Here is a 20338-nt window from a genome sequence, read left to right as displayed (position 1 = left end):
TACACTCCTGTGTTCTTCTGTCTGGAAGAGAAGTCTTGGGTTGGGGATGAAGGCTTCATGAAGGAGGGTTAGAGCAAGTCCTGCTTCTCAGTTGCGCTTCTAGTTCTCACCGCTAGGGGGCACTGGAGGGGGAGGGACAGGACCTGCTTGCTGCTTACTTGCTGTTCTCTTAGTAATTCCTGGACTCATCCCATCTTAGTTCTAGCAGCCTTTGGTCCTAGTTTCCAGCGTCTTCCTCTATGTGAAGGGTTTGCCTCCTTGGACGGACCCAATTCTCATGGGTCCGAATCGCCATCTAGTGAACTTCCTTTACCTTCTATGTTTCTCCAGCCCTAAGAGTGGGAATTGCAGTCAGTATATACTAGTTTCCACCTTCGGCTTCTTTTTCAGCCGTCAGTTCTCTGACATCTGCCTGCTAAGATACCTGTTACGTTTCTTGACTTTCCTGCGCAAACTAGACTCTTACTGATTCATATGTAATTCCTGAAAACTGTAAGAAGATAGTGTGATAGCAATATATTCTTTTTATATCAGTGTTCGTACTTGTGTGCATGTCTGTTTAAATATGACTCATTCATAGCTCAGTGAATTAAAGGGGCTAGCTCAAGCAGACATATATACCTGGATTTCTCAACTTAAACACATTGATTGGGAGAGTGTCTACAGCCTGTTCTCTTAGGCTAGCGACTGGGAGACAGTCAGACCCTGCCCTCTCTGGTGGCCAATCCGGAATTCCCTTGGAAGGACTGATCTTTCTTCAGTACCAGACTCCTCCTGTCCTCAGGAAGGCTCAGACTCACTAGGTTCGAACTCTCCTCTCCAATGCATGGGAAACATCGCAGTTTACCATGCACCAGAGAGGAGAGTTTCACATCTTGTATTAAACCTGTCACCCAGAGCTCATCTTAGGGCACTTCTTTAGCCTCTTTTAGTATTTTTGTGGTGTTTGCCCTTTGTACTCATACGTTCTAACTTCCAAGAGTTATTCAGTGTGAGAAACCATCCATCTGAGGTGAAATAAACTCCAGTGTATCCTCCAAAGATCTGAGAATTAACAGAATCACATAGGTATTTTCTTCAACTTAACCATAATACAAACAGGGTGTTACAATTTATCACTGTGAAATCTTATGAGATGAATGGACTAAGTGTTTCTGGGTTTTCTATAAAACAAAACAAAAAACAAAAAGAGCCTCATGACCTAGTTAGCATCACCCCAAAATCCCACTTCCATCACTACCACCATACACACACACACACACACAGAGAGAGAGAGAGAGAGAGAGAGAGAGAGAGAGAGAGAGAGAGAGAGAGAGAGAGAGACAGAGACAGAGACAGAGACAGAGACACTAACAAAATATACATTTTCCTATTCCATTTTAAATACTAAGTAGTTTCCAGGCATGGCTTTGCTTTGTCAACTTGACAGAAATTGGGAAGAGAGTCTCAAATCAGGAATTGTCTGCATTGGGTTGATCTGTGGGCATATCTGTATGGGACTGTGTTAAGATAATGGATGTAGTAGATCCAATCCACTATGGGCAGTACCATTCCCTATGCAGTGTGTTCAGCGCTGTGTAATAGCAGAGAACTTCAGTTGATCCAAGCAAGTATGCATATACACATTGTTTACTGTCATCTTTCTGTTGTGGATGTGGTGAAACTTGCATTAAAAGTTTCTACCTTGACTTCCCCATGGTGATGGGTCTTAACTTTGAATTGTGTGCTGAAATAAATCCCACAACCAAGCTGCTTGTTGCCAGGGTATTTTATCACAGCCACTGAAGTGAAACTAGAGTACCTGGTATGATATATAATATTGATACTAGGAAGTTAGTGATTGATTCATTTGAGTCAGACACTAAGTAAGGAGTTGACATGTGCTAACTCCTTTAAAGCCAAGAATCCCATGAAGTAGTTTTATTCCCCGAGTTTCAAGGAAAGCAGACAGGCTTGAACATGTTCCTTCTTTAAGAGCAAGAGGAGTGGAACTGGATGGAGTTCTCCTTACTCTAATATCAAAGTCTGTTTCTTTAACAGTTTTCTTCTTTGCTGCTTACTTTTAAGAAAATGAAGTGAATAACCTTGGAGTTTGAACCATGTAGACGAACAAGTCAATTGAAATGCCTATAGTTGTTAATTTATGGTTTTAGATTGTACACTGCATAGTGAATGGGAGAAAAATGCTCATTCCTGAAAATCAAGTATAGCCAGAGGCAGGTCTGTATGAATGTAACTACTTTTAAAGTCAACTTGCATGGGCAGTAGTTACAGGAGAAACTTGGTGAGATTGAGTTATTTGTAACAGGTGGAGGGCGGGGTACAAATGCAGAGGAGAGAGTCTTAGGGAGGTGGTCAATAAGCACCCAGGCCAGATGTGGTCCCTGGGGTCTTTTCAGGGTCTTATCATCTGTTATGTGTGGAATTCAGAGAGTCCTTGCAATGTTTCTGCATTATACCATCAACCTAAATACAAATTTAATCTAACACCTAAAGTTATATAAGTCCTTTCCCTCCAACTCTTTCAGAAAACCGATGTATTTAATCACTTCTCTTTTGGGGAATAGGCTAAGCTTTTCTTAATAGAGTAATTCTTGGATATGCTCAGTGGTAGAGCACTTGATTAGCTTTTTTTCCCCTTTTTTTAAAAAAATGAATATCGTTTTCATTTATATTGCCAATGAGAAAACTTTTCCTATTTCCCTTCTCCCAAAAGACCCAAAACCCCTCCTGCCACCCCCTGCCTCCACATATATGCCCCTCTGCCCGACACACTCCCACCTATCCCCCTTGGTTTGCCTTTGTTGGGGCATCTATTGAGCCTTTACCTGGCCAAGGATCACTCCTCCTACTGATGCCCAACAAGGCCTTCCTCTGCCACATTTTTGGGTGGAACCATGTGCATCCCTTGGTTGATGGTTCAGTCCCTGGGAGTCTTGGTGCATCTGGGTGGGCGAAATCAATATTCTTCCTATGGGGCTGTAAACCCCTTCAGCTCCTTAGGACCACCCTCCAGTTCCTCCATTGGGGACCCCACACCCAGTCCAATAGTTGGGTGCTAGCTTCTGCCTCTGTATTTGTAAGGCTCTGTCAGGGCCCCTCCAGAGACATCCATGGCATGCTCCTTTTGGTATATGCTTCTTGTTGTCGTATTGGGGTTTGGTGACTTTATAGGATGAATGCCTAGGTAGCTCAGTCTCTAGGTGGCCCTTACTTCAGCCTCTGTCTCCCTTATTGCTCCTGTGAGCATTTTGTTCCCTTTCTCAGAGGAACCAAAGCACCCTCACTTAAGTCCTCCTCCTTCTTGAGCTTCCGGTGCTGGGTGAATTGTAACGTGCTTATTTGGTAACATTCTCTTTTTGGAGGCACTCAGAGCTATGAGTTTTCCTCTTAGCACTGCTTCCATTGTGTTCCATAAATTTTGGTATGATGTGCCTTCATTTTCATTAAATTCTAAAAAGTCTTTAATTTTGTTCTTTGTTTCTTCCTTGACCAAGGTATCGCTGAGAAGAGTCTTATTCAAAGTCCATGTGTATGTGTGTTTTCCATTGCTTATGTTTGAGCTTAAGACCAGCCTTAGACCGTGGTGATCTGATAAGATACATGAAATAATTTCACTATTTCTCTATCTGTTAAGGCCTGATATGGTCAGTTTTGGAGAAGGTACCATGAGGTGATGAGAAGAAGTTATATTCTTTTGCTTTAGGGTGGAATGTTTTATAAATATCAGTTATATCTATTCGGTCCATAACTTCAGTTAGTTTTACTGTATCTCTGTTTATTTTGCGATACCATGATTTGTCCGTTTTTGACAGTAGGGTGTTAAAGTCTCCCACTATTATTGTGTGGGGTGCGATGTGGGCTTTGAGCTTTAGTAAAGTTTCGTTTATGAATGTGAATGCCCTTGCATTCAGAGCATAGATGTTCAGAATTGAGAGTTCATCTTGGTAGACTTTTCCTTTGACAAGTTATGAAGTGTCCCCCCTTATCTCCCCTTATCTTTTTTAACAACTTTTGGTTGAATGTCCATTTTATCTGATATAACAATGGTCACTCCAGCTTGTTTCTTGAGAACATTTGCTTAGAAAATGTTTTTCCAACCTTTGACTCTTAAATAGTGACTGTCTTTGTCATTGAAGTGGGTTTCTTGCATGCAGCAAAACATTGGGTCCTGTTTATGTATCCAGTCTGTTAGTCTGTCTTTTTATAGGGGAATTGAGACTGTTGTTATTAAGAGATATTAAGGAAAAGTGATTGTTGCTTACTGTTATCTTCTTAGTTAAAGGTGAAATTCTGGTTGTATAGCTATCTTCTATTGGGTTTGTTGAAACATTACCTTATTGATTTTTTCTATGGTGTGGTTTTCTGCCTTGTATTAGTGTTTTCCAACAATTATCCTTTGAAGAACTGGATTTGTGGAAAGATACTGTGTAAATTTGCTTATGTCCTGGAATGTCTTGTTTTCTCCATGTATGGTAATTGAAAATTTTGTTGGGGATAGTAGTCTGGGCTGACATTTATGTTCTCTTAGGGTCTGTATGACCTCTGTCCATGGCTCTTCTGGCTTTCATAGTCTCTGGTGAAAAGTCTGGTGTAATTCTGATAGGTCTGCCTTTATATGTGACTTGACCTTTTCTCTCACTGCTTTTAATATTCTTTTTTGTTTAGTGCATTTGGTGTTTTGATCATTATGTGACAGAGGGAATTTTTGCTCTGGTCCAATCTGGAGTTCTGTAAGCTTCTTGTATGTTCATGGGCAGCTCTTTCTCTAGGTTAGGGAAGTTTTCTTCTATAATTTTGTTGAAGATATTTACTGGCCCTTTGAGATGTAAATCCTCGCTTTCTTCTATACCTATAATCATTAGATTTGGTCTCTCATTGTGTCCTGGATGTCCTGGATATTTTGTGTTAAAAACATTTTGCATTTTGCATTTTCTTTGACTGTTGAGTCAATGTTTTCTATGGAATCTTCAGCATCTGAGATTCTTTCTTCTATCTCTTGTATTATGTTGCTGATGCTTGCATCTATGACTCCTGAATTCTTTCCAAGGTTTTCTATCTTCAGAGATGTCTCACTTTGTAATTTCTTTATTGATTCTATTTCCAGTTTTAGATTCTGGATACTTTTGTTCATTTCCTTCACTTGTTTGTTTGTTTTTTCCTGAAAATCTTAAAGGAATTTTTGTGTATCCTCCTTAAGTGTTTCGACCTGTTGACCCATGTTCTCCTGTGTTTCTTTTAGGGATTGTTGTGATTCCTTTTTAAGATTCTGGATAGTTTTGTTCATTTCCTTCACTTGTTTGTTTGTTTTTTCCTAAAAATCTTTAAGGAATTTTTGTGTTTCCTCCTTAAGTGTTTCGACCTGTTGACCCATGTTCTCCTGTGTTTCTTTTAGGGATTTTTGTGATTCCTTTTTAAGGGCTTCTGCATGTTGACCCATGGTCTCCCATAATTCCCTATGGGATTTTTTTATTGCCTCTTTAAGGGCTTCTACCTATTCACCCATGTTCTTGCATATTTCTTGAAGAGATTTTTGTGTTTCCTCTTTAAGGGTTTCTACCTTTTGTTCCATATTCCCTTGTATTTCGTTAAGGGATTGTTGTGCTTTTACATGTTGACCTATGTTCTCCTGCATTTCTTAAAGGGAGTTATTTATGTCCTTCTTGAAGTCCTCCATCAGCGCTATGAGATTTGATTTTAAATCTATTTCTTGCTTTTCTGATGTGATTTAGTATGGAGGATTTCCTGTTGTGGGAGAACTGGCTTCTGATGGTGCCATGTTGCCTTGGTTTCTGTTGGTAATGATGTTGTGTTTGCCTTTGTCCCTCTAGTTATCTCTGCTGCTAGCTGGTCTTGCTGTCTCCATCTTCTCTGTTCTGCAGGCCTGTGCTTCTGCACTCCTGGGATTCTCTTTCTGTCCAGTGCCCTGCAAACAGCTGATTCTCCAGGAAGAATCAGGTGATGGGGTCTCCCCTCTGACTGACTTGGCTAAGGTCAAATGCATTAAAGGCTGCTAGTTCTCTAATGATCTTCTGCTAATGGATCTTGGATGTCCTGTTGATGCTGGTTCTTGAATGCCCCACTTCGGCCTGTTCGAATGCCCTGCTGCTGCCAGTTCTCAAGTGACCTGCTCCTGCCAATACTCAAATGCCTTGCTCCTGTCAGTTCTCCAGTGCCCTGCTCCTGTCAGTGCTCGAATGCCCTGCTCCTGTCGATTCTCTAGAGACTATCAGGAAGTTGGGCCCTCTCTGTGCCAGATGTGGCCCAGGTCTACCATATCTGATGGAAACGAACAGTGACTGGGGAGGAGGGAAGGGTAGAAAGGGTGTAGGGGAGTTGTGATCTGGAGGTTGCTGGGTAGTAAGTCCCCAGAGCAGAGCGGCTCTTTGTGTCTAGGGGGTGGGCAGTGATTCCTACCTAATGCTATGCTCCTGCTGGTTCTCGAGAGAGTATAAGCTTTTTTGGCCCTCTCCATGCCAGATGTGGTACAGGTCTGCCACATCCCTCAGAAAAGCTTGATTAGGTTTCATAAAGCCTTCTGCTCACTCCCAGCCCTGAAAGAGAGTTGTAACTTGAAGCATAACATACAAAGAGAAAAAAGAGCAAAGTAGTTGTAGTTCTCCAAATCCTCACAAAGTGAACTTGCTGCTAAGCATTGTAGAAGGCCATGCAGAGCCAAAATAATGTTTCCACAGCAAATATCCAGTTAACAGTGCTCATCTTTGAATAATTCAGTAGATTCTCTCACATCTGGCTTCTTTCATTTAACTTTACTCTTACAAAGGTATGGTGTTCTGAATAAGAATGACCCTATAGGCCCCAGGGAGTGGTACTATTAGGAGGTGTGGCCTTGTTGGAGTAGGTATGGCGTTATTGGAGGAAGTGTGTCACTGGGGGGAAGACTTTGAGGTTTTCAAGGCTCAAGCCAGGCCTAGTAGCTCACTGTCTCTTCTTGCTGTCTGTTGATCCAGGTGTAGAACTATCAGCTCCTTTTTCAGCAACATATCTGCCTGAATCCCACCATGCTTCCTGCCATGATGATAATCAACAGAACTTCTGAATGGTAAGCCAGCCCCAAGGACATGTTTTCCTTTGTAAGAATTGCATTAGTCACGATGTCTCTTTACAATAACAATATTCCAAGTAAGACAAAATGTTACTCACAGGGCTCTAGAGATGTCCCTCTGGTAAAGAACCCTTGCTGCTTCTATCAGCTTTGGTTCCTGGCACCAGCACGGCAGCTCACTATTATCTCTGATTCTTGGGGTTCTGGCACCATCTTACAGCCTTCATGGGCACCAAGTATACACCTAGTACAATACATTCAGGCCTGCATGCATTCAGATGCATAAAATTAAAATAAATAGCATTGCAATTTTTTGACAAACTACAAACTTCCCGTGAAGCATCATGGCGGTTACATATATGAGTTCTATATTGAGGCTGATGAGTTATATAATTAGGAGATGCTTGAGCTGTTCCCTTGCATGAACAATAACTGAATACTCAGAAAGACAGAAACCATGGAGATAGTAAAAATAACAGCTTGGTTCATATAGTATAGGTGATACCTAAGGCTAGAATTCCTCTAAAAGGCTTCTGGTTTAGGCATTTTATAGGGCCCCTGTGTCCTCTCTTCCCTTATAGTTTCAGCTCCCACACTGAGTCTCATAATGTCTTCTGGGAATAAGAAGGCTTATGTCAGGAAGCCTGTTGTCACTTTTCTAGTCCACCTGTGTCCATCTAAACTGCCTTCATGCCCCATCTCAGAGACTGACACTAAGTGTTGTCAGGAAAGGGGGTGATGATCATGTTAGCTGCTTCATGCTGTGAGGGGGCATAGTCCATGGGAGTGTCAGTCCAAGAGAGGGGGGACTCCAATGAGGAGTTCTGGAACTGGTCCTATTTTGACACACAGTATATATCTGAGGCTCCATTTAAAGGGCCATCTGTAGAAGTAGAAGGGCTGAAGGGGTGGGGGAGGAGAGGAGAAAACTAGAGGACACTGAATAACAAACAGAATAGGTGACTGTTTCCTGAAGTGTTGCCTGTAGTAGCAACTGGTCCAAGGCTGGTCTGAAGAGTGATGAACCCAGGATCTGCTTTCAGACACTTTGGTAGCTCTTGGGATGACCAGACACACACTGAGGTCTTTTTCATATGGCTTCTAAAGTGGGAGAAAGAAAATCAATTTAACCTAAGAATCAAATGACAGTTAAAACCAGGGGGACTATCTCTCTTGGTTGCAGGTAGATAATGCAGTGCTGAGTTGTGCCAAGGTCATGACATTCTATATCTGGGCAGCATTTTTCTTATCAAGAAGAAAACCACTATTGAGAAATGGTTGTCTGAACAACATCTCATGTGGTCTTAAACCTAATGTCTAGGGAGTATGGTCTTTTAAACTGTTCAAGAAATACACCAATCATTTTAATTTTTGGTTATAATTTTCTGCTGGGTGTTTGAGACAATTCAGGTGGACAAAATTAACTATATTTATGTGTTTTGAATATCAAGGCTGGTAGAAGATATGATCCTTGGGGGTTATTTGAGCTTGAGAGCATCTAAGCTTCTTTTACAACTGTGCTCATTCTATGTGAGGATAATTCTAAGTCCATGCTTAGCCATGTCTTTCCTTTGGAGGAAAGATCCATGGAGGGTCCTGTATGGACTGTCCTCTTGTAGAGTGGACAGTGGTTAGAAAATACCAGGTGGAGTCTCACGGCCTCCCTGAACAACAGAAACGGTGATTCCTGCCACACAAGTAACACTTTATAAGAGATACCTGTCAATCCTACTTGACCTTGGAGGCTAAGGAGGAATATATTGTTCTTTTTAATCAAAGTTGATTTGATTTGAATTGATTCAATGGTTTTCTGGTTCTATACTTGTGGAATAAGAAAGTATTGCACTTGTGTTTAATCGTATGAGAGTCCACATCCGAAACTATCTAGACATAACTAGATATAAGTCAGTGTACTTCAAGAACGTAATCATGAACTGTCTATATCCAAAACATTAGTAAAAATAACTAGATAAAGCAAATATAAAAATGTACCTGAAACATGCCTTGTACTTCTTGTCATCTTAGGGTTGTCCTCATGCTTTTGGGGAAATACCTTCCTCCGACTGGTTGTGTCAGTGACATGCAGCAACACATGGCCCGGATGCATGCTGAAATTCTCTTCTTCCATTTCTCAGAGCACCTTGGCTGCGGGGATCTTGGAAGTAAAGGTCTCCTTCTTTCTGGGTCACTTGAGGCCTTTTCGGCCTGAAAGATAATGCAAAAGCTGTTATCTAGTACCTCTATCACTTCTACCACAGTGTGAGTTCCTAAACAAACACAAGGGGCTGCCATTGATCTTTGGTGACGGCTCCCCTAGGGGGGCACCTTCGTGGGTGGAAGAGGGACATTTGTCTCCCCACTTTGTTTTAGACGATGTTTTCCTGTAGATGAGACTAATATCTTAAGGAAAGGTTTCCTGGCCCTTCTTCTGGGCGGCAGAGGGAAAATGTTATGATCTGCTGTTCAAGGGAAAGGTGTCACTCCTGGATTAATTAAATTTGTTTGGATATAGTTGCCATAGTCCTGACATGCCTAGGTTTTCATGAGGTAGTAGGTAGCCATAGTTTCATTAAACTATGTTTTAATGATTCTCATATTTCCTGCGAATGAAACCCACTACTTTCCATGGCCCCTCTTATGTCAGGTTCTGTGAAGGTAGTGTCTCTGTTGTAATGAAATGTGAAAGTCTTGAAACCATGGATGGCTTAGGAGGTCTTGTACCTTTGTCCACTGCGTTGCATTGATAGTTAATAAGAGGCTTATCATGCTCCTTAAGTCTTTAGAGAGATTGCAAGGTATTTGGTATTTTCCTTGCATTACTTTAGTGCTCAATACAGACAGGGTTCCTGCTCTAAATGGAAGAAATCCAGTAGTCATGTAGTATAAAATGATGTCCAAGCAATTGTCCTGACATGCCTGGGTTTTTAATAAGTGGTAGGTAACCAGAGTTTCATTGAACTATTTTTGTTTAATGATTCTCTGATGTCCTGCGAATGAAACCCAATGTTTTCCATGGACTCCATTATGTCAGGGTCTGGGAAGCTGGTACCTCTGTTGGAATGTAATGTAATGTGAAAGACTTGCTTCATGCTCCTTAAGTCTTTAGAGAGATTGTAAGATATTTGGTATTTCCCTTGCATTACTTTAATGCTCAATTCAGACAAGGTTCTTGTTCCAAATGGAAGAAATCGGGTCATTGTGTAGTATAAAATGACACCCTAGGCCTACATATCTACTTTTGGGGACATCATAGGCTATGCCTCCAAAGATTTCTGGAGCATTGAACTGCAAAGCTGCACACAGTCTTTCCAGTTTTTGCTCAGGCGTGAATCTGGCATCTAAGCTGAAAGCCAATAATTGTAGCCTTTCCTTGCTCATCCACTATGACACTGTCAGGCTTTAAGTCTCTGTGAACCACACCTTCACCATGACAGTAGCCTATGGCACTGAGGAACTGAACAGATATGCTCCTAGCTTCATCTTCCTTCAGACATCCAGCGTCCCAGACTCATTTAAGTAGCTCTTCTCCCCTGGCTACTTCCATTATTAAATAAATTGTGTGTTCTGTCTCTGTAACTTGTACAAGGGAAACAATATTTGGGTGTCTTAGCATTTTCATGATTTAGACTTCCAGCATTGTTGGCTCCAACCACTTCTCCCTCTTCAGGAGAGCCTTGAAAGCAACTGGGGTACCTTTTAGGTGGTGGGAGCATAGCCTCATGTCGGAAGTGTCACTCTCTCCCAAGGTCTCCAACATTGTGTACTGCATCATGAACACATCCTCACTGAACATGCTGACCACAGTGTCGGGCTCTGATAACTCTGACTCACTGTCTGAATACATGGTTGGTAGCAATGCAACTGCCCAAGGCATTGATGCCTGGGTAAAAAGGAAAGGAGATATAAAGAAACTTACTGAGACATGAGGGATGAGAGTAACAAATCACTGGGATCCAAAGTAAAAAGAAAGGACAAAGTGAAAACCACTGAGACAAGAAGCTTTAACCTATGTGCAGAGCCTTCTTGGGGTGCTGTGCTGCCTGGAAGGAACTTGACATTGACCAGGGACATGGGCTTCAGGCAGGAATCTGACATTTGGGCATTAGAGGGACGTAGGTTATGGCAGGAATGTTTAACTTAGAGTGGAACAAGAGAAGCAAGCTTCAGGCAAGATTCTGGGCTTGGACAAGGAAGCAGGCTCAGGTGTTTTGGTCATTCTGACAAAGGGAAACAAGTGTCACAGAACTTTGCTTATTGCCTTGACAATTTTGTGTTTACTGTCTTGCTTGTTCTTCATTGTACTACTATTGATCTTAATTCCTGCATGTAATTAAATTGGTACAAAAATGGATTGAGAATTATTAAACCTGCCTTCAGTCTCAGAATTGACTGAGGTCATACTGCAGTTCTGTCTAATTGTCTCTTTCTTTTCAATCCTCACTCCTGCACTGGAGAACCTGTTGACTGAGTGAGCGGGCTTGGTCAGGTGACACCTTGTGAGAACCCTGTCAGAAACAGCAGGCCAGCTCCCCACAACCCAGAATGGGGGCTCAAAGCTGGACTGAAACTTTGCATTCTGCCCAGGACTGCCTGGGGGAGGATAAGGCCTATACAGAAGCAGCCTGCCTAGGGTGAGGCCAGAGAGGGAAGTGACTCAACAAAAAGACAAAGCCAGGAAACACCACAACTGCTTCAAGGTGGGCAGGACAGGGCCAGATTGCAGAGACAACCTCCCTTCTCGAGGTGACCAATAATTTTAAATGTTGCTTAGGGTAACCAGTCACAGTTGTCCAACTTAGGGGACCCCAGAACTCCCTGCCAAAATGTTCATAAAAAGGGTAGTCTTAGTGAGCTCAGGATCTCCTGCCTGTGTGCTGAGGGAGCTCCGTGTACACTGGAACAATAAACCTCTTGCAGATTGTAGTGATTCTGGGTTTCTGTGGCCTTATTGAGTGTGGCGGTATCTTCCGACAGACTCTTACATATGATTCATTGCCCGGGAAGTTTCCCTCCTCAAGCCCCAGACGCATTGTATGGGGAGGTTTACTCAAGCAAGGTAATGTGGGATACATGTCTGTCATTTTTGTCTGTGTGTTTGTGTTGTGTGCCTCTTTCTTTTTTTCTCCTAAAGGCCACATTTGGTCTGTAGTTTTGGTTTTGATATGTAGTTGCCAGAATGGCCGTCAGACTTGCCAGAATGCTTTGGCAATATTGGGGGACTGGGAGGACCCTCAGGTCTCCCGCTGGGACAAAGAATCCAATAGGGTTCTTCTCCATCTGGGCAAAGGGGGATTCTGCCTTTGGCCATCTGAGTCTGTTTTTGTAGTTGCCAGAATGGCAGGCAGAGGTGATGGAATGCTGTGGGGACTTTGGGGGACTGGGAGGATGTTCTGGTTTCCCACTAGGAGAAAGAATGTGATAGGGTTCATCTCCATCTGGGCAAAGGGGGATTCTGCCCTCAGCCATCTTAGTCTGTTTTTCTTTTGTGGTGGTTGCTGGGCGGTTGTTTTTTACTGTCTTAGTGTCCTCTGTTTTGTTTTTGGACTTGGACTGATGACTGTTTGAATCCATGGGACAGGCTGCTTCTACTCTGACTCTGACAAATCTTTAGGACTGGGTCTGCAAATCACTCAGACCAAGTCCCACATATCATTGTCTGGGAGGACTTAGCCACCTTTCTGCCCTCCTGGGCCCATTGCTTCTTTTCCTCCACAGGACCTGTGTTGTTGGGGGGACTTATGCTCTCCAGGAGACCCCCAAGGGACAGTGTTATCAGATCCTGATGCCGATCTCCTTTTAGACCGTTCTCCCTACCCTCCTTCTTTGAATTCACAAAGGACACCACCGGCCCCTTCAGCCCCATCTTCTAAGGCTGGTTCTGGACCAGCTATGGGGACTGGAGTTGACAAGTTGCCCCCACCTCTGGTCCCTGCAGTGACATTTCCCCTCAGAGCATACATGCCTCAAAGCAAGAATGGCAACCGAGCTCTTATGGATTCCCTCTCTGCCACCCTGAGTGGAGCTACAACTCCCCTGAAGGTAACAGGATCCGTGTAAGTACAAGCAGTTACATATTTATACAAGTGTGCTTTCTGCTCTGTGCATTGTCCGGCTTTGGTGCACCAATTTGCCAATTTGTGTCTGTCTCTCTTTCGTTCTTTGAATGTTTTATGTTTTCAAAAAATGGTAAAACTTCATCTGCTGGTGACCCGTTCAGTCTCAGTTTACACGGCAGGGGTTGATTTAAAGTGCCTCACATTAAACTTGGAGTAAAAAGCTGCTTTTAAAAGAGCCAGCAGCATCTCAAATTCTAGGGCAAATGGGTTGATGGTTATTTTTCCTAGAGAAATCTCTACAATTGTGATTATGGGTTCAAAGTACTTTTTTCTCTTGAAATTACAGCTAGAAAAAAATTGGTTTAATTTTATAGGATTCCTGTCGTCACTTTATTTTTATGTCTAATTGGTCTTAAAGGTATAAGTATTTGCATGTCTTGACTATAAAGTATTGGCTTATAAGTTATTGGGCATGATTTAAAAGGTATAATGTTGGTAACAAAAAGTTAGTTTAAAACTGGTAACTCAGGGTTGGGAGCCAGCAGGAGTGACCAAGACTGACAGGAATGCCAGCAGACGTTCTCTGCCACACCTCTCTCACTGAAGGGACAATCATGGAAGTCTCAAGACCAAAAAGCACTGTAAAGGCCCTGCCACTGTCCATTCAGTCCTATTTCTATTCCCTCAGAACGTCATGTGTCCTCCAGGGGCCTTGCCTCAGCACATTGAGTCTGGCTTAGCAACACTCCCTGTAAGTCTGTATCAGCTGACGTCACTCTGCCAATTGGCCCAAGTCTGAGGAAGTGGCAAGAAGCCACCAGAACACCACCAGAAAGTTTTTGGTGCATTTCTCTCTATGGAGTCATGACAAATGGAGCTCAGCTAGGCAATGTAAGGGGAACCAATACATGGATGTGTTTAGAGAAGAATCCTCTCTCATGCATCTTTTCATATGCTTGATTTAGCAAAGCTTCCTTTCACCTGTGTCTGCTTCAGACAACACTCCTTCCATGTCTGTTCCAGCAAAACACCGTCTGCCACAACTGACTTTCCAAAGAAACCATGACTTCCTACTTCATTTATAGCTCTAAGTATATGGGGGCTTTCTAGGCCCAGTTCATTTGACATGATTCACTAAATACCATGTGGCTGGCTGCAGAGGAAAATGTTGGGTGTGGTTTGCTTCTGGGATGGTACCATGTGCTGGATATGGCCTCTGAACTATCAGTCTTCTGCAATAACCAATTTGATTGCGGTTTGAAACAAGGAACAAATATTTCATCAGGTCCTTAAAACATTCATTTTAGCATACTTTTATGATTTTGTCTTACAACACGTTATTAACACACCAGTATATTTATTGGAAAATGTTAAAACTTTTCGTGGAGATGAGAAAGGGTGATTCTACATTAATGTTCCCTTTGCAAGGAATGGCAGTGAACACATATCATAAACAGCTGATTACAGTAGCCTTCTCTACTATCTGTAAAGTTATTTGCCCTTGCCAGTTAATTTTTATCTACATGGAAAACAGAGGTTTAAGTCCTCCTGTGTCAAGCTTAAGATGAGGTTACTATAAGATAAAACCAATTAATATATCCTAACAACCTTTGAAAATCATTGAGAATAAGCAAATTCTCTTTATTTGATATTACTATCACTATTCGCAGCCTGAGCTGGAGCATCAGGTCTGGGGTGGTCCACTTCCAGAAGGTCTTGACAGCAGCAGCAGCCTCCCTCCTATCTTTGGCAGGCAGGCTTATGGGTCTGGCTCCGAAGTCTCCATTCTCCTCGGATGTCAGGTACCTTGGGTCATCAGCCAGAGAAGCAAGAGCCATTGAGAGGAAGACTGAGAAAATGTAGACCTATCTGCTGATGGGAGGGGCTTCTTGCATGTGCTGGGGTGAGGAGAGGCCAATCAGGACAAAGCTGTAAAACCCAAGGAGAATGTGAGAGGCGTGGCAAAAGTATGTGGGGTGTAACAGCATCAAATCAGGAGGCACACAACATGAAGCTAAGTCATGTGGGAACAACCTTTTAGGCAGCCACATTGGCATCCAATTCACCTTTCACCTGAATGAGCTTCACTGAGGGAAATTCTGGCTCCCCATTCCCAGTATATGTGTTTTTATATCACGGGAAAAACAGTAGTCAAAACTGTGGTAGATGGAAATGGACCTCCTAGTTAGATTCAGAGGATAATCTTATTCTTGGGTTACTTTGCTCTTATTTTCTCCCTGTTCTAGGAATTAAAGGACCAGCCCAACCTTAAAATCTCAAAAAGAGTCTTGTAAACAAATATGCTTTGTTCTGAAATTTAGGGGGAACTATACTTCAGAGGTGTGCTGATTAGATTTTTGTTAGAATGACATGAGCTACTATCACCTGGAACAGGAAAACTGCTGAAAAAATTTCCTTCGTCAGATTACCTGTGGGCAAGTTTGTGGGCCATTTATTAATGATTGAAGTCGAGTGCCCAGGAACTTTACATAGGATCACCACTGTAGTTTGCAGTGTATTTGATTTGGTAATCTCTGGGTACTTATCAGTGGGGGACATGGGGCAAAGAACCAGCTTTGATTAACAAGAGAGCAGGACATTAAAGGGAAACTTCGATGAGCCAGGACAATTGCTGCAACTCATCTTTGGCTGAGACACTTGACATGATTAAGAAGACAGAGACATCACAGAGCTAAAATCTTCTCAAAAGCAATTCCTTGGTATAGCTCAAGAGAAGTCTGTTTGAATGGTGGCAAAGTCTGCTTCTCATGCTGGAAGTCAAACAAGATCATGTGTAAGAATTTCCCGGGTGGTATTGGTTTGGGCAGCCTGAAAGCTGAGGGGTCAAAGGGGAGGTAGAAAACAGCCCCAGCTTGGTGCTGTGAGAGGTCAGAAGAGTCCATTGTTGAAGGTGTAGCCTCATTACAGTGCAGCCCTGAACACACTGGAGATGCCAAGACTCAGTGATAACCAACCATATCAATGATAGGTGTGGACCGATTCCATCTGACAGGAGAAGACAGGATGTGTGGGCTGTGGACAAAAGAAACCCAGAGGGGGTGTGGCCCAAAACCATTTGCATCCCAGAAGATCCAGACTCCTGTGCTTGGGACACTGAGCTGAGCCACAGGAACTGAGTTACACTAGTGGATTTTGGTTTTGATTTGATTTGATGGTTTTCTGGTTCTACACTTCTGGAATAAGAAAGTATTGTACTTGTGTTTAATTGTAGGAGGGTCCACATCCCACACTATCTAGATAGAACTAGATTTAAGTCACTGTACTTCAAGAACCTAATCATGAACTGTCTATATGCAAATATTAGTAAAAAAAATAGATTTAGCAAATATAAAAATGTACCTGAAAGATGCCTTGTACTTCTTGTCATCTTCGGGGTGTCCTCTCTCTTTTGGGGGCACACCTTCCTCCGGCTTGTCGTGTCAGGTGACATGCAGCAGCAGCATAGAGTCCTGATGCAATTCGAAATTCGTTTCTTCCATTTGGCCCATCCCTGAGGCTGCGGGGGTCTTGGAGTGAATGGTCTCCTTCTTTCTGGCTCACTTGGGGCCTTTTCGAACTGGGAGCTAGAGGAGAAGGTGTTATCGAGGGTTTCGATTACTTCCACGACAGTGTAAGTAGCGATGCAGATGCAAGGGGCAGTCATTCTTCTTTGCTGACGACTGCCCATAGGGGGTGTCTTCTTGGGCGCAACAGGGGCATTTGTCTCCCCAGGACGTTGTCCAGTAGATGACACTAGTATTTTCAGGGAAGGTTCACTGGCCCTTCTCCTGGGAGGCAGAGGGTAAGTGTTAGGGTCTGTTGGTGAAGGGAAAGGTGTCACTCCTGGGTTAGTGACATCTCTTTGCACATAAGTGCCATCATCCTGATTTGCTAGGGTTTTCAATAGGTGGTATGTTGCCCTAGTTTCGTCAAACTCCTTGTGTTTTAAAGCTTCTCTTATGTCTTGGGAATGAAAGCCAATGCTTTCCATGGCCCCCATTATATCAGGGTCTGGGAATCTGGTGTCACTGTTGTAATGGAATGTCAAAGTCTTTCCCCCTTGCTGGAGCCATGGATGGCTTACGAGTTCTTGCGCATTTGGCCTCTGCCTTGGGTTGACAGTTAGCAGGAGGCTAATCATGCTCCTAATATCGTCGGAGAGATGATCCGGTGTACGATATTTTCCATTCATCACCTTGTTGCTCAGTTCCGACAGTGTTCCTCCTCCAAATGGCAGGAATCCGGTGGACATATAATATAAAATGACCCCCAAGGCCCACATATCTACTTTTGTGCCATCGTAGGGTAGGCCTCGGAAGATCTCTGGAGCAATGAACTGGAAGGCTCCACACAGCCTTTCCAGTTTTTGTCCAGGTAGGAATGTGTCTCCGAGGCTGAAATCAATAAGTGTAGCCTTTCCATCCTCACCCACTATGATATTGTCAGGCTTTATGTCCCTGTGCACCACACCTTTACCATGACAGTAGCCTATGGCACTGAGCAGCTGAACAAATATGCTCCTAGCTTCATCTTCTTTCAGGCATCCAGCGTCCCGGACTCGTTTAAGTAGCTCTTCTCCTCTGGCAACTTCCATAATTAAGTAAGTTGTGTGTTCTGTCTCAATTATTTGCACAAGTGAGACGATGTTTGGGTGACTGAGCATTTTCATAATGTCCGCTTCGGGCACTGTTGGGTCCGACCACCTCTCCCTCAAAAGAGCCTTGACAGCAACTGGGGCACCTGTAAGGCGGTGGGAGCACAGCCTCACATCGGAAGTGCCACCCTGGCCCAAGGTCTTCAACACCGTGTACTGCCTGGTGAACACCTCCTCCTCGAACATGGTGACCACAGTGTTGGACTCTGATGACTCCGAGTCACTATCGGAGTACATAGTTGGTAGCAGTGCTACTGCCAAAGGCAGTGAGGCCTGGGGAGAAAGGAAAGGAGATATAAAGAAACTTACAGAGACATGAGGGATGAGAGTAACAAAATCAGTGGGATCCAAAGTAAAAACAAAAGACAAAGTGAAAACCACTGAAACAAGAAGCTTTAACCTAGACCCACGATGACACAGGCAGAGGAACCCAGTCTTGATCCCTAAACCACGACTAGCTCACAATCTAGTAAAATAGACAGACCACAGCTCAGTAATGTACTGGATGCTATCTGATAAAACTGAGAAGAGAACTAGAGTATCAGAATGAACATGAATAGAAGAAAGAAATGATTGAGAAAATATTTACAAAATAACATAAAAATTGAAGACCAACACCCCAAACCAGGCCAACTAATTAAAATACCAAGGAAATCAAAGCAAAGCCAGGACCCCTCAAGTAATCAAAACAGAAAGAGAAGCATGTAAAACTCATTAAATTGAAGCAAAAAAGCAAAAGTCAAAAGCAAGCCAGAGAAATGAAAAGAATTGGAAACCATAACTAACCACATCCAATTATGCCTTATCTCTAGCGGTCAATAACACCACCAGTACTCAATAATGGTTTTTAAAGGAAAAGTTTAAATAAACCAAAAATGAAAAAATATATTTTTAAAATTTGAAATTTATAGCAAATATCCTGTTATACAAAAGAAAAAAAAGGCCCCCAAACATATTAACCATTCAAGACAAATAAAAGCAGAAGGAAAATAAGAATAGAAACAGAAAAACAAAGAAGGAAATCTTAAAGTAGTAACCCAAGTGTCCATGACTTAGAAAGATGTCTCATTCAGTGTAGAACCTGCTGTTCAAGCCTAAGGTTTGGACTTAAATGCAAAGTACCACTGCCCACCACAAAAGTTAAACAAATGACCCACCAAACAAAACAGGCCTAATTAATGTCCCTCCCTAATTTGAATCTCCAAACACAGGCAGATCCAGAGGCTCCTTGGTGAAAACATAGCCTATGTGGCAAAAAGAGGCCAGTGAATGACTCTGTTTTAGAAATTAAGTTTTCAACATACCTTTAGCACAGCACTGAACGTTTAGCTAACCCTAACACTAACACTAACACTAACACTAACACTAAACCTAACCCTAAACCTAACCTTAAACCTAACCCTAACCCAACCCTAACCCAACCCTAACCCAACCCTAACCCAACCCTAACACTAACACTAACACTAACACTAACACTAACACTAACACTAACACTAACACTAACACTAACCTTAGCCTAACCCTAACCCTGGGCTTTCCCTGTAACTGTATGTAAGCTTGTAGATGAATTCACACAGACACACACAAGCAGGTAGACACACAGAACACACAACTAATCTATACACAGACTCACCCTCACACCCACACAGTCTCTCTCTGTCTCTCTGTCTCTATCTCTGTCTCTGACTCTCTCTCTCTCTCTCACACACACACACACACACACAACTCACAAATCAAACAATCAGAATCTCAAAACCTCACACAATCTCACTAATGTATATCTCACAAGTAAATCACCACTCCACTTCTCTATACCCTCAGAGATCCAGGGCAGGCCTCTCCCTTATTTATATCTGCTGGGTGGACTCTCACAATGGATCCTCATGAGGTCACAGTAGGGCATGCACAGATCATACCTGTTCAAACTCACAGGGACTGAAATGGCTTCAAAGCTTCTGAGTCAGGATGGCTCTGCAGAGCAACATTTAGTGTTTTAGAAATTAAAGTGGGACACAGTGTACCCTGAGAATCATCCACATAGACAGCTATATACCAGAACTGCTAAATACCCCACTGCCCCTACTATTAAATGGCACATGCAGATTCCTAGCAGTGTAGAGGAGCCAGGCATTGATTGGTGTCCTAGTGTCATTCTTTGTTAAACAAAATACCCAGACAAGGTTGGAGAAGGATATCCAGGGTGTCCCATCCTGAGAGGATGGAAAGGGGGAAGGGGAAGTATTGTGTGTGTGTGTGGGGGAGGGGGGGTGACCAGGAATGGGGCAGTGAGTGGAGTGTAAAGTGAATAAGAAATCAGATGAAAGAAAGGAGAGAGAGACAGAGAGAGAGAGGGAGAGAGAGAGAGAGAGAAGGAAGGAAGGAAGGAAGGAAGGATGGATAAAAGGAAAAAGGAAGAAAACCATCAAGTGTTCCCCCATGGTTCCTGCCTCTCTCTCTAAATTCCTGCTCTGACATCCTTCAGTGGTGGACTGTTATGGGGATTTTTAAACCAAATAATACTCCCCAAATACCCCGACAAAAAGCAACTTTGGAGATAGTAAG

At 42.9% G+C, this 20338-nt stretch overlaps 2 protein-coding genes across 6 annotated transcripts in view; one reads left to right on the top strand and one right to left on the bottom strand.

Moving 5' to 3' along the window:
- Lrp11 (LDL receptor related protein 11) overlaps positions 1-20338 on the top strand; it is a 253624-nt gene that overhangs the window by 25525 nt on the left and 207761 nt on the right. The gene's annotated exons all lie outside the window — the stretch shown is intronic.
- LOC127674095 (sperm motility kinase Z-like) lies at positions 14729-18043 on the bottom strand. Its single transcript, XM_052169945.1, has 2 exons — positions 16483-18043; positions 14729-15051 (listed from the first exon to the last, which is right to left on the bottom strand). Exons 1-2 carry the CDS (start codon positions 18011-18013, stop codon positions 15041-15043), a joined length of 1542 nt encoding a protein of 513 aa, XP_052025905.1. The 5' UTR covers positions 18014-18043; the 3' UTR covers positions 14729-15040.

This window comes from Apodemus sylvaticus, chromosome 23 (genome assembly GCF_947179515.1).
Source record: "Apodemus sylvaticus chromosome 23, mApoSyl1.1, whole genome shotgun sequence".
Classification (NCBI taxonomy): domain Eukaryota; kingdom Metazoa; phylum Chordata; class Mammalia; order Rodentia; family Muridae; genus Apodemus; species Apodemus sylvaticus.
This window is presented reverse-complemented; position numbering and strand designations above follow the sequence as displayed.

Bases quoted from the DNA above. Each gene is read 5' to 3' on its own strand.
- LOC127674095 (XM_052169945.1), bottom strand. From the start codon at position 18,013: ATGTACTCCGATAGTGACTCGGAGTCATCAGAGTCCAACACTGTGGTC.